The following is a 13657-nucleotide window of genomic DNA, read 5'->3' as shown; positions in this document are numbered from 1 at the left end:
GGGTGGAGCGGGTAAAAAACTGGTTTTGCAAGCTTGTGTGAGGATGTTCTAGGGGTACTTGATACGGGTGGTCGCTGTCGTAAAGTGCACTTGTGGGCGTGTTTATGACAGGCTACAACAGGGTCACATGACTGAGCAATGAGTCTCCTTCCGATGAGAAACTGAGGACTACTGCTCATTACTGCATGAGATATTTGATTAGCAAAACAGAAATCTGCTAAACACACTTTCATTAAGAATGTTATAAACACATGACTAAAACTGAGATTACTTAAATAGTCTTTAATTAAGCTAGATAAGATGTGTGTGTGTGTGTGCGGGGGCGCTGATGAACGCATTTGCAATAACAAAACTGCTTTAGTTGTATCATCCTGATGGCTGGAGTATTTACAAAATCTCGTACACAAAATGTAAGACCTCCCCAGATATATCTATATGTTTTAGCACGCACCCAAGTTCTTGTGTTGCAAAAAAAGAAGAAAACATTTCTGCAAAAAAAAAAAAAAAAAAAATTGACGGAGAAAAAAATCTTATGACGACGAGGATCCTCGTTTCCTTTCAAAACTTCCCCCCAAAAAAGTGGTGGAAGATAAGGACGAGCAGAGTGGAGATTGTATCTCCATCTGTATAAATTGTCTTCTCTTGTCGTCTGCTCAGATCTTGCTCTTCCATGATTTTCTCCTTAATCTTATTTCCTTTTTTTCAATAATACTTTAGGGATTTGAGCTAATCCTTCCCTGACTGGCGATGGACGTTATTGGCGGCCTAGTGGGGGAGAAGTAGTCATCTGTTCAAAGTAATTTTAGAGCATGAAAGAAAGAAATGGTGCGAGTGATTGCGACTCTCCCAGTGCCCTGATGACCTGTCAGACAAGCTTCGCAGTCACGTACAGACATAGTCAGTCTGGAGATGAAGGGGCTTGTAACGAGAGGACGTCACTCATCCGGGTTTCTGATGGAAAAAAGGTCTGCCCTAGTCCACAAGCTCTGTCCCCCTGGGTTTCGCTTTTCTCTCTCTTGTTTCTTTTTCTGTTTTTTTTTTCCTTCTTCTCTGTTGTTGCTGCTGCTGCCTACATTTCTAACAGATATCTTCTAGTTTATATCTTTTATTCCGTGCTCTTGGGCTAAAAAAAAAACAAACAAACACACACACGGGGCACTTATACGCCTTCATCATTATTTTTAATTTGTATAGTCCTGATTGCGATCATAGTCATGTGAACTTTAACCTCTACATGTTAATGAAACAGTGACCAGAATCACTCATCCAATTACCCCCATCCAATGAGTTAAAAATGTAAATGAACAATCCTTCTTTTGGCATGGAAGGTTATTTCTTTATTTCTTTCTTTCTGTCTTTCTTTTTATTTATTAATTTTTTTATTTATTTGTTTTTTTATTTAATTATTTATTTATTTTCATACGTGAAGAAGTGTCGCAGTCAGACCTTGAATAATTTCTCCTTCAGGTTCAATAACCTATAGCCCTGACCACTTCCGCTGGGAGGCACTAATGAGACAAATTCACTCTGTCAGTCTTACTGAAAGATGTCTGTCTATAAACGCCGACAGTTCGTCGTCTGACGGGTCGTCTGCGGGGTCCTCTGCTGCCACAGGCGGAGACAGAGACAGTTTTCTGGGGACTTCAGAAAGCGCAGGCGCGGGGCTCTTCACCTCTCGGGGGAAGGTGGGAGTAGATGTACATACGGGGACCGGACTGAGGACTGGTCACCTGAGCCTGACATTTCCACGTTGAAGAGAAGAAAGAGGAAAGGGTGTGGCTTTGTTTGTTCTCGTGCAGTTTTGTCTGGTCGCTCTAAGGATGGGGACATTCTAGGTATATAAACACGCATTTTCTTACAACAAAAGTGTCTTTCTGTATAAAAAGAACTTTGTTAATGAGGGTAAGCCATAATCTGGAAGATGTTACTTACACAAGCATACACCATAAGCAAATTATCTTTCAGCGCTCACCAACTGGACATCATCATCATCATCAATGTATTTGAGAATCAATGAAGACTTGCCATGAGATCATCTCCAGTCCCACAGTTTCTTACTGGTTTCCTTCTAGGTATTGAGTAAGTTCTTGTGCGCACACTCCACGTTCCACATTCCACGTTCCACTAGATGTTCGTTCCCTGCTTGTTGACCTAATTGTTGGGCCAGGCTCCATTAGCAGACTTTTCGTGCTCCCACCCCGGGGCACGCGGTCGTTGAATTATCTCTTGTCTTTTCAGTCTATTGTACTCCCATCCAAACTGACTTTATGAAAATCTGCTTATTTGTAGGAGAAACATTAGAATCAACTGAAGAACGAGAACAAATAGCATCACTAATACAATTATACAATGTATAATAATAATAATAATAATAATAATAATAATAATAATAATAATAATAATAATAATAATAATAGACACCATCATCATCTGAAAGCAAAAGTGGTTTTGACTTACTCTGTAGCACGAGTGGGTGTGAACGGAAGCGGAAGTCGGCCTCTAGGCAGATTGGTGTCTCAGAGTCTGTTGTCATCTGAGGTGTCGTCTATATTTTCTTCATTCAGACAGAAACCACTCACACAGTCGCAACAGAACTCATACTGCATCCTGCCTGCAACCTTTAACGATCAAATATTATGTCCCCTAATGACACAAGTTTTCCAAACTTCCACTAAAGTGTCAGAAAGACACAAACTAGAGGCACAGCATGACCTCAGTGAATGTTTACAAGTCCATAATCATTATTCTAACATCCCGTGCAGTACAAATACAATTTTCTGACAGAAATAATTTTTTTTCTTTGCGATAGAGACTTCCCATCATCGAAAAGTGCAAACTGCGATTTTACGCGAATGCCAAAGGTCAAAGGTCAAGAAAATGCTGCTCTTCCTGTTCCTGACTGACGAGTTCTTAAAATTCCTCTTCCAATCCTTTTTAGCGCCGATCCTTGCGTGCACGGACCACAGCTGTGATTCGAAATATTCTGCATTTCTAAACACCGATGGCTTCTGGAATACGGCACTGCGAGACCTGATGATTAATAAGGGAAAAATCTCCATCGGTTAGTTCCAGGAATAGTTGTCCACCATTAACCCTGCAATTGCGTAATAGAAAGTAAAAATAAGTGTTGTGAGCATCTTGTCGGAGACGCCTCCATTTTGACATTAAATGATTACACGACTGAACGAAGATAAGTAATGTTTAATTCTATGTCTTTCTTATACAGTTTTAAAGATTATTTTGAAAGTGTATTTTATCTTTGTCAGTTGTTAATGATTTGCTAAGTCGTGCTTGACTCACTTTAGAGAGACTCGTAGCTACAGATGTTAGGGATATTCACTTTTTTATTTTCACAAAAAAGAAATACTTTCGAGGTGAATAGAACTTTAGTAGTTGAAGATGTGTTTTTTTTTAAAGTTTTGCTTGAATTTTATTTTAGGTTTGTTGGTGTAGCTTTGACATTTCGACCTCCAGTTAGTGAGTGACATTTCAAAGTATATATTTCATTCGTAAAAAAATCGCGAAAACTCTCTTTTATTCTGTTCTGCTGCCACCAGAATGGCGTCCTTCAAACTGAATAAAAGTTTTAAGTCTGAGGATCATTTAATATGGAGAATAAGCTAGAAATTTCCACGTGTCTGTAAAGACATACGAAGCTGCAAGTGTCGGGAAGATGATCTAAAGAACATGTATCAAGACTTGAAATGTCTTGGACACGAAGACGTAATGAGACTGAATAATTTCAAATACCGAACAAGATTAATTTAGAATAGAGTAGAATATTCCAGATGTTAAGAAAAGTTGTTGAGGAAACTGAAACTAGCTTCGTTATGGGTTGCTGGATCTTTTACTGGCAGAGGACGAGCATTTAAATAATAGTGTCACGTGATCAAACTGCGTTAGACATGGCAAAAAAGACTCGGGTTTCACAAATGTGCAATTTTACAAAAATGAAGGTGATTGTACTTGATCCTTTTAGATATACATTTGCGCAAATGAACATTATAGATAAGAAAGACAATTAGATGAAGGAGAAGTATGGTTATTAAATCAGACAAATCCTTCTGGGACCAAAGGTAATCCAAAAAATCTTTAATGTCATGTCTTTAGCTTTTCTGGTTAATCTTGTGAAGATTAGTGAATCAATATTGATTGAATTATGGCATTTGACCAGGATAACTTGCTGAAATTTGTTATATCCGGGAGCCGATAACTTACTCAGAATGAAGCAGAAGTACATCGGTCTCCCGATGTTCAATTTACCTCTACAACCCTACCTAGCCATCGGTAACTAAAATTATGCAAGATCGTACCCCAGATGGACACCCCTACATTATTAACTCAGTTTCCAGGTCTGCAATTAATCTACCCACCCACCCTACCTCCACCAGTTCTTTTGGATTTAAAGATTACTGATATATATTGCCAGAGGCTTAAAGCTTACCCCTAAGTATTGCTAGGTATTGTTATGGGTTTTAAGCTAACTTCTAGGTATTGATAGGGGTTTCAAAATAACCCCTAGGTATTGTTACATCTGCTTCACAAATACTTACCTTGGCGCTATCTTCTTAACCTCACCCCCATCGTTTCTCCTCTCATCCCCTACCGGCTCTCTGTACTGACATATGAACACAATAAATCTGTACTGCGTGGAGTACTTTATCAATCTTCTTTTTTCATTCCTATTAATCTCAAACAAAAAAGTTATATTAGCTAAATTTAACATCAAAGAGGATGAAAAACAAACAGCCATAAAGCTATAACGAGAATTTCTTTTTATTTGAAATTTCCTGGCGTATAATGAGAATTTCTGGACTTTTTCGCGAAACAGCAGTTTGTTCTGGTTTCATATGTTTTTCTATGGATTATTTTATCACTGAGTGCTGTGCGGTGGGTCTTGTGATGTGCAGTTTCATTTACGCCAAAGTTTTTGTTTAAATTTATTAGATGAATACAAGTTCCGGCAAATCTGATCCTTGAAGACCGATCCAAGGAGCAGGACAATGAAACAAGGTGTTTTATAACCACAGAAGGAAACTTCATCCCAGATTAAGATTTATGGTTTTCCTTCTTCAGTGTTTTAAGGACATGTCGCTTTCTTTGCTTTGTTTTGAAGTTAATTAAAGAGAATAAAGAATCAAAGGAATCTATAATCTCCCTTATTTTGTCTAAGTTTTAATGATGAAAGTCCATTCTGTTACTTTCAGAAGTTTGATGTTTAACGGCATCATTAAAAGTTTCCATTGTCCCATGTGAAAGGACATCTTGAAAGAATGCAATAAAGGATTCATTCAAGGTGGGAAAAATATCTTGTAGCATACAGATATCAACTTATAATTTATAGTTAATTATCAATATTATATTGGAAATTGTAATAAACATCCATACGCTTACATCTGGTCTAAGAAACCATCATTGAAGATTGTTATGAATAAAAAAAAATCGTCTACACGACAGTAACATCACCTGCATCACACTGTATTCACTGTACACATCAAAGCTGATGTTACTGTGAACCTGAGTGATTAATGTGTATTTCACAACATATTTTGTGAAAAACAAACTAAAAAAACTATACATCATATCTTATCGTATAAGTTGAGTTTGTATGTATATTTATTTATTTCCCGTACACTTGTTCTCAGTCGCTTCTGTTCATATTTAGAACTTTCAAGATGCTTTAGTCAGCAAAGTCACATTTTTTGGAGGATCAGAAAACAATCATTAGTCACGAAACCGCGAGATGTGGCTAAACTAATGGAAAACTGTCCCCAGATGAGGAATGGTAGATTTTTCTGGAAGGTTGTCTTTGTTCTTGTATGCTTTTATCTTAGCTTCAACTTTTTTAAAGCTGGCCTTTCCTGAACAGCTTTCAATGTCCTTGCTGCCTCTGCGATGGAGAAGAAAAGTAGCCGCGAATGAGCGAAATTCAAAGAAAACCTAGACGCCACCTCACCTACACAAAAGGTGAAATAGCATCTATTTCCAGCTCAGTCGCAAGGTGGGATTAGTTCAGATGAAGCCAGATTTTACAAAGGTTAGGTTGTGGTTTTTTTATTATTTGCAGCTTCACATCAAGACAGATGACTGGTCGCTGTTTTTGCACAGGATTCAGGGTTGTCCTTAAAAAACAAGTCTTGCCAAGAAAGTTGCTGGAGAATAAATTTTAAATGTTCTAATGAAAATCGGTTATTGGATTTAACACAAAGATTTCTGGGTATTGTTTGCTTGGTAGCTGTAATCGTGTATTTCGACAATTTGGAAACGACTTTTGCATCGATTTGATGTCGACGCCTGTAGAATGTCTGACTGGCAAAACATTGACTTTTGCTCTTACCATCCTCTCCTCTAGCAACTTCTCCTCTCCAGCCTTAGAGAGTAACTGTGAGTAATTGAGAGTAATTGTACGCAGCTGTATTTTCAAAGATCTTGCATGTTCCCAGAAGATATTTTGGTTTACCATTTATCTTCTCTTTTCCTCTCTTTTGCTTTCCTGTGATCTGCTTTATTCACTTTTCGTCTGGTTTATTGCAGCGTCCACTCGCGTCCTCTCCTCTGTCCATCTAAACTGTAATGTTGAAGATATTTAGTTTGGAGAAGACCATTCCCCTTCCCGCGTTTCTCAAAGACGGTTTTCTGCCCTCTGCCCCTTCGGGGTTTCCCTACTAATTTTTAGTCCTCTTTACTTCTGACAAGACCAATTTGCTTGCTATCATTCTTGCTTTAGGCAGTGACCACTGTAGGTACCCTACAAACCACCATCCCAATTCCTTAGAGGACAAGTAAAGACAAGTTTTATAAATTTCTTCCGTCGGAGAAACCGGAACGACTGCCTGGACTCGTGCAGGATCCACACATTTGAGGTCCACACAGTGCAGAAAGGTCACCAGCTACATCCGGGCTATCAGAACTGGCGGTCAGCTTCAATATTATAGACTAAAAGATTTCTGGAAGAGTAGTTAGCAAATAAGTCAGTCCAAAATGTTGATTAACACCTTACCAGCTCGTGAAAAAAAACATGTTTTCAAGTCTGGAATAGTGTTTCGGAGACGACTTGCTTTCAGACAAATGTCGACTCGGTAGAAAAATAAAGCACAAAGCCCGGCTGTAAATCAGAGTTAGGCAAAGAATGTGGTTTAGAAACTTGCAGAGAACGATGGCTATCAGCAGCAGAGGTAAATGAAGTCTTGTCCCTGCTGGTAAACACATTCTCCCAGCTATTAATCTGTAGAAAATGTTGTCACTCAGTTACTGAGCTATTCGCTTCTCATTCTCAGCTCGTCCATGCGCACCACTTAATGGCAATGAGCTCTTTTGCGGAGGTGGGAAATTGTGGTTTCATAGGTGGTGAAAGGATTACTTTTCTGCCTCCTCACTCATTCAGAGGAAAAGAAAGCATTTTTGTAACAAGTATTTGGATGCTGAAAATAGTTTCTCTTCGATCTTTCAACCAAGACTAATGATATTTGTGATACAGGAACATGTAACAAAGCTTCATGAATAGGAAACCTGACAATGGATGATTAGAGGACAGAATGACTTCAATGTGATCGAAAATACCAACAAACCACCTGTGCACAGTAAACATGCACATCAAGAATAGTTTGAATACCAAGAAGAACTAAAGCACGTCTATGAACACCATGAACAGTTTAAAAGTATTCATAGAAGCTGAGAAGAATAATACAAATATGCTGTTAGGAGTCACCGTTATTTCAAAACCTCTAAAAATGTCATCCTCCTCATGTGGGTAAGGGCACGACCCTGTGAAGTACCCGGATTAAGACAGCGTTTTGTGCAGAGAAAGCAATTCTAACATTGGGATGAGACAATCAACGACACATATAAATGTAAATTTTCTCATTTATATAAACTCATTTGATATTAATCCCTGCTGGATATCTATGGGCGAGTATTTACACACAAATCCACTTTACATGGACGTACGCTGCTTTCTGGATTTAATCTTTTCTGCATTAGCAATCTCATTTGCATCAATATGTATACAAGATTGCAGAAACTACTTGTCATGGTAAGGTGATTATTTTCGCTTCGGGAAAATTTTCACTCTTGCTTAGGGGAAATACAAATTACAATACTGAAAAATACAAACTATATGTACTCTGCGACTTCACGAAAGAGCTTAAAATTGATAATCAAAAGTTGCTCGTATGATGAAAGTCTTTTGTGGGGAATTAAATCCTGCTGGCAGTTAGAGACTGTGTACACACTTTAATGCTAGAAAGAAAAAAAGTAAGATATTGAAGGAGACTGAGAGGAGAAGTGTCAGTGAAAAGCACAGTGAAATCAGATATTGCATGATTTTCTCTGTTTCCCCAACAGATGGTTCCAGACACAAACCAGTGCGTGGCGTTCATGGTGGGCAGGGACAACATGACCCGGGGTCAGCCCTTCCCGGAGCGACCCGTGCAGTCAGTCATCGGCATGTTGTCCTTCTTCTCCGTGCTGGGAACCCTCGGCAACGCCCTCGTCCTCTACGTCTACGTGCGCAAGAAAAACAAGATCGCGTCCACCATCTTCATCATCTGCCTGGCGGCCACAGACTTCGTCACTTCCTGTGTCATCATGCCCTTCACCATCGTCATGGAGTCGCTGGACTACACCATCACCTACGACGCGCTGTGCAAGGTGTACTTCTTCCTCATCACCTGCAATGTCCCCTTCTCCGCCTTCATCATGGTGGCCATCGCCATCGACCGCTACCTGTGCATCTGTCGGCCGCACTGCCACGTGCTGGATTCCAAGCGCTCGCAGGTGAGAACGGGGAGGCTGGGAAGTAAGATACATAGATACGGTGATGGAGAGGTGGGAGGAGGGTTGTGGGGTCAAGCAGACAAGACAGGGTCAGGAATCAGAATGGCAAGTAGGTAGCTCCAGACAAGATATGTTTCTACTTTTTTTTTATTTTGGGCAAAACTCTAACGATGCCAGACTGACATATAAAAGACATATAAAATCGCTTATAGGACTGTGGATAAACTGATATCTCTTATCATCGTGAAATGTCAGGCTGGGAATCGATGCCAGACATTCTCTGGATGCCTGAAGTTGTCGGAACGTGCCTCATGAGCGTATAGATACAACTGAGACAAACGAGAGAAAGAGGAGGTGAGAAAGTACAAAGGCTTGGAGAAAAGGTGACAGTGGATAGGTGTGTGAGTACGAAATACGATAGAGACAAGGAAGAGGCAGAGGAAAAAAGAAATAAAATGCTTATGTATACCTTACACGTGTCAGGTGCATGACAACCAAAGCTTCTAGACGAATTATTGGAAAATATACTTCCTGATTTGTCTCTTTTTTTCTGTAGGACACTCATCACCATTTCTAGAGGTGGTATTTTTGCTCAGCTATTGCTGGACTTAGAGTTTTAAGAATATACAAAACGCTCGCTAGCACACACACACACACACAGAGTAGATTTTCGTACATATCTGCATTTATTCCTTCCATCTATCTCGAAGCCTAACGTCTTCTTTTATATTTTATATTTCAAAAATAAAAAAGGAGAAACAAACAAAATGTATTTAACCGTTGAAATATTTCTCTTCCTCTCATTTCATCCCTGATTTCTAAGATCCAAACATCTTGGTTCATGGGCTGTACAGTTTTTCGATGACATGCGGTGATTGTCAGAATTAATTCCTTCCGATGATAAGCAAGTGTAATCGAGAGAACGAGTGCGATATCATGCACACGGATGAATGATGCGCAGAGACCAGGGTACCCTGGTGAGGTGGGAGGGAGAGATGGAGTTCTCGTTGCCGTCTGCTCGCCAAGAGTTCTGTCCTCCCTTTTAATGCCATCACAGACATGCCTCCTTGCGAGTTGGCGTCACGTGACACACAAAGCTGATTATGTCATAATGGGAGTGTTGATGTGTTCTACGACACCAGCAATATGGATGGACAAGACAGTTTGTCAATACTATTTTTGTAGAGGCTGTATCATGCTCGTTCCTTATAATGAAACTTAGCTTCCTTTGTCATTTCTGCTGTAAATAAATAATGTTGTCTGATATTAATACTAAAACTAAAAGACGAATGGGCCACTGCTGGTTATGATTGATTCTCGGAGAGTTGCTCATGGAACTAAAAACAGCATGAAAATACTTTAAGTCGAAGCTAACCACAGAGATCATTTCTTATCACTAAAGATGTCTTCATTCTGTCTCTGAGCACGATAAAACAGAGATATGGGTTTGGGGTCACTGTGAATGCTTGTTCTTCACAGAAATAATCGGTCGTAAACTAACTGATAATACCTACATGACCTTATGGTAGACTCATGAGATTGAGTCCCAAAGAACAGCTTCGCGTTTTTATTACGCATCTTCTTCCACAACCCCAATACACCAATCAGAAAAAACTGGAGAAACCGCAAGAAAGTTGTAGCAGACAGGATGTAGAAGGTGTGCTGACACTTACCGATGATGTGATGCATGCAAAATGTTTCATCTCACAAAGCGAGAATGGCCCTGTCAGACTAATCTTTGCTTGGGCTGGCGGTGGTTGGGAGTGGAACTCTCTGCTGGACACTTCTGAGTCCCGATGGGTCCTTGTCCACGTTCATGGCTACTGCCGTACATCAATGGGCTGACAGGAAGTGGTGAGAAAGATGTGTAATGCTTTTACACTGAGCGCTGAGGTTATGTTGGTAGTTGGGGGTTGTTCACAACGGCATTTATAAAAGATAAAATATAAGCTTTCAAAGGAACACAGCGCGTATTGTATTAGCTATTTGTAAAGCCATTCTAAAGTTTCTGTTACACCAGAACGCCCCGCCAGACATGAAAGGATTAATGGTTGTTCTTGGAATAAATGGATGGTGTTAGGGTGCAAGAACAGAGAGGCTTTCCACAGGGTAAATCATGCACAGACCATATCGCTACACTGCGAATTATTATCGAACAGTCCATCGAATGGCAGTCGACACTCTACGTGACATTTGTGGATTTTGAGAAGGCTTTTGACTCCGTAGACAGTGTCTGGAACTTGATGCAGCGCTACGGATTCCACCAAAGTTCATTGCCATCACCAAACAGCTGTGTGAGGACTGGAGGTGCCAGGTGATCCACCATGGGAATCTGACTGACCCCTTCGCAGTGAGGACTGGAGTGAGATAAGGTTGTATTCTCTCGCCGACAATCTCTCTAAACATCATAGACTGGATCATGATAAGAACAACCTCTAACAGCAACACGAGCGTTCAGTGGACCTTCGCCATGCAGCTTGAGGATGTCGACTTTGCGGATGACATCAGCCTGTTGTCCCACAATTCTGTTGACACATAGACGTAGTAAAAAAAGAAACTTTTTGATCGTAGGTTGGTTTCATTAACAACTAGTTTTCATTTCGTAATTCGTCTCTTTTCTTGTTTCTTTTTTTTTCCTTCCTAGGAAGCTCGTTCGTTGTCTTAGAAACGCTGTGAGCATGAATGCTTGCCCCTTCATCAACAAATTTGCGATGATTATGGAGCAAATTGCTTCTGTCGGCATTGTGTTTAGACTAGCCATTACAGGACACCACAAAAAGGTCAATGTTGTTGATTATAATTGCATTGTACGGAGAAAAATAAGTTGTTGTTTAGAGCATTAACGGGCACCATGACTACAAAACTCTTCCACTTGCATTAATTTTGCAGAAGATTCATTTAGCCTTAGGTCTGAATTGTTCTTTTTTTACACTCGCCTTTGGAATGTCTTGGTGGGGGACACTTGGAGCATTCACTGGTCATCCATTTCTCATCCACACATGTTACTATTTTATTATGATTGAGATGAAAATCCAATTTAATCCAAAACGTGTCAAATGTTCTCTACGTCCTGACTGTGATGATATTAAGTATGAAAAGTTTCATGGCTGCCCAACCTTTAAAAAACATTTTCCCCACTACTCCTTTCACAGGACTTGCAATGCGGCTTCTACACATTCACACTTGCGAATGTTATTTAGGAGATTAGCTATAATCAAACAAAGTGTGACTATCTCATTTGAATTAATCAACAGTAATCTCGACACTATTTCTTTAAAATATGGTTTTGATGTGTTTCGTGTTTTTTATTGTTTTGATTCTAGGAGTATTCTTTTCATCAACATTGAATAACCGACAAAATTCAACACAAAAAGTTTGGTAAAATTGAATTTAATCCCTTTTTAAAAGAAAAGGCAGCAAAAAATATACAGAAAGCTTGGGGATGCCTCACAGAGAAGTCATCAACCGTGCTCACCCTGTGTGAGGTTGGAATTGGCGCTTCCAGCGGCTCCATGAAAGAAGTTCTCTTTCTCAGTGGAAAACCTGATCACATGTATTCTTCCCTTGTAACTCTTCTGAGACTTGAATTTTAATTCCGCAAGTTTAATGATTTCTTTTTCAAATGCTTTTGTAGTCGGGCGTGTGTGGTCGTGAGCCAGGGAGCTCATGTTTGTCCCTAGCGAGAAGCAGAGGGATATGCAATCAAGAAAAGTTTTAAAGTAAAAAAAAAATTCCCTTCTAGCAGGAGATCTTAGAAAAGATTGAAAAATAAATGCTCAAACTAAAAACAAAACTGAAAAAAATTAGGAATGTTTGCGCCCTTCTCTGACATTTTTACCTGCTGGTTTTTGTGAAAGGTCTAGTGGGATGAAACTTTCTTTTCAATGACAGCCCAAAACACCATGACCCCAGATATGGGTGATTAACTTTATTTTGTCATTGGGATAGATGCATACAAAAATCATATGTATATGAAGAAATCCAGTCTTTAGCAGAAAGACAAAATTAAATAATAATGTAAGAGAGGGGAAAGACTCAGTACTTTGCTTCTTTTTTTGCTGCAGGTTGTGATTGTTTTCTTGGCTCTGGTTTCTTCGCTGTTCGGAGTCCTGACAGCTCTGTTTCACAGTGTCTACGATGTTCAAGCACTTCCCGAGTGGACTAACGAGTCGATCGCCAGGGTGAATGAAAGCCTTCTGAAGGATATCATGACATCAGACACCTACAAGGACGCTCGCAATGTCTCGGCCTGCCAGAAACAAGAGTTCGCAGCCACCAACTTCCATGAGTAGGTCTTCTTTTACCGCTCTAATAATTGTAATTGTCCTTTACTGGGGTGAAGAGCTCGGCAATGAGGAGATAAAAGGTATGGGAGGCGGGGAGTATTGAAATAAAACAGGAAGTAGAGATAGAATGAGCTGATTGAGTGTCCCAAAGCTACGATTGTGTTACACGATGTCTCACCCGAACCTACGGAAACTGAGATCAGGGAAAGTCAATCACCACAGGTGGATTTGACCTGTTTTCATCCACCTTAATGGTCTGGAACTGACAAAACAACTTCATCTAGCATGAGGTCGCCACGCTCTATTTCTCCCAGAATGCAATCGTCAGGCCCCATCCTCTCCAAAGACAAGCGGGTGACATAATCGCTGATATCGGAGTGTCCGCCACACCCTGCAATGCACAACCACAACCACAACATTAACAGTAATAATGTGGAAGTTCAATGAACTGTAATGCCAGACGGTGGGTTATTTTAGAGCAGCTGTTGTAGTCGTTCGTTCCGTAGACAGGACAAGATGTTTGGTCCCGATAGCTTTGCTGTCCTTTACCGCTCGTATTTTCTCTCGAATGGCTAGAAATGACAAGAAACTAAATT

The 13657-nt window shown here is 40.0% G+C and overlaps 1 protein-coding gene across 1 annotated transcript in view; it reads left to right on the top strand.

The window, feature by feature from the left end:
• The window catches only part of LOC112558071, a 73598-nt gene that overhangs the window by 56153 nt on the left and 3788 nt on the right, over positions 1-13657 (top strand). Inside the window, exons 3-4 of the mRNA XM_025228260.1 lie at positions 8344-8775; positions 12840-13063. Of these exons, the coding sequence (XP_025084045.1) occupies positions 8344-8775; positions 12840-13063 (656 nt within the window). The remainder of the gene's footprint in view (positions 1-8343; positions 8776-12839; positions 13064-13657) is intronic.

This window comes from Pomacea canaliculata, linkage group LG2, assembly GCF_003073045.1.
Source record: "Pomacea canaliculata isolate SZHN2017 linkage group LG2, ASM307304v1, whole genome shotgun sequence".
Lineage (NCBI taxonomy): Eukaryota > Metazoa > Mollusca > Gastropoda > Architaenioglossa > Ampullariidae > Pomacea > Pomacea canaliculata.
Note: the sequence above shows the minus strand (reverse complement) of the source record. Positions and strands in the feature narration are given on the sequence as shown.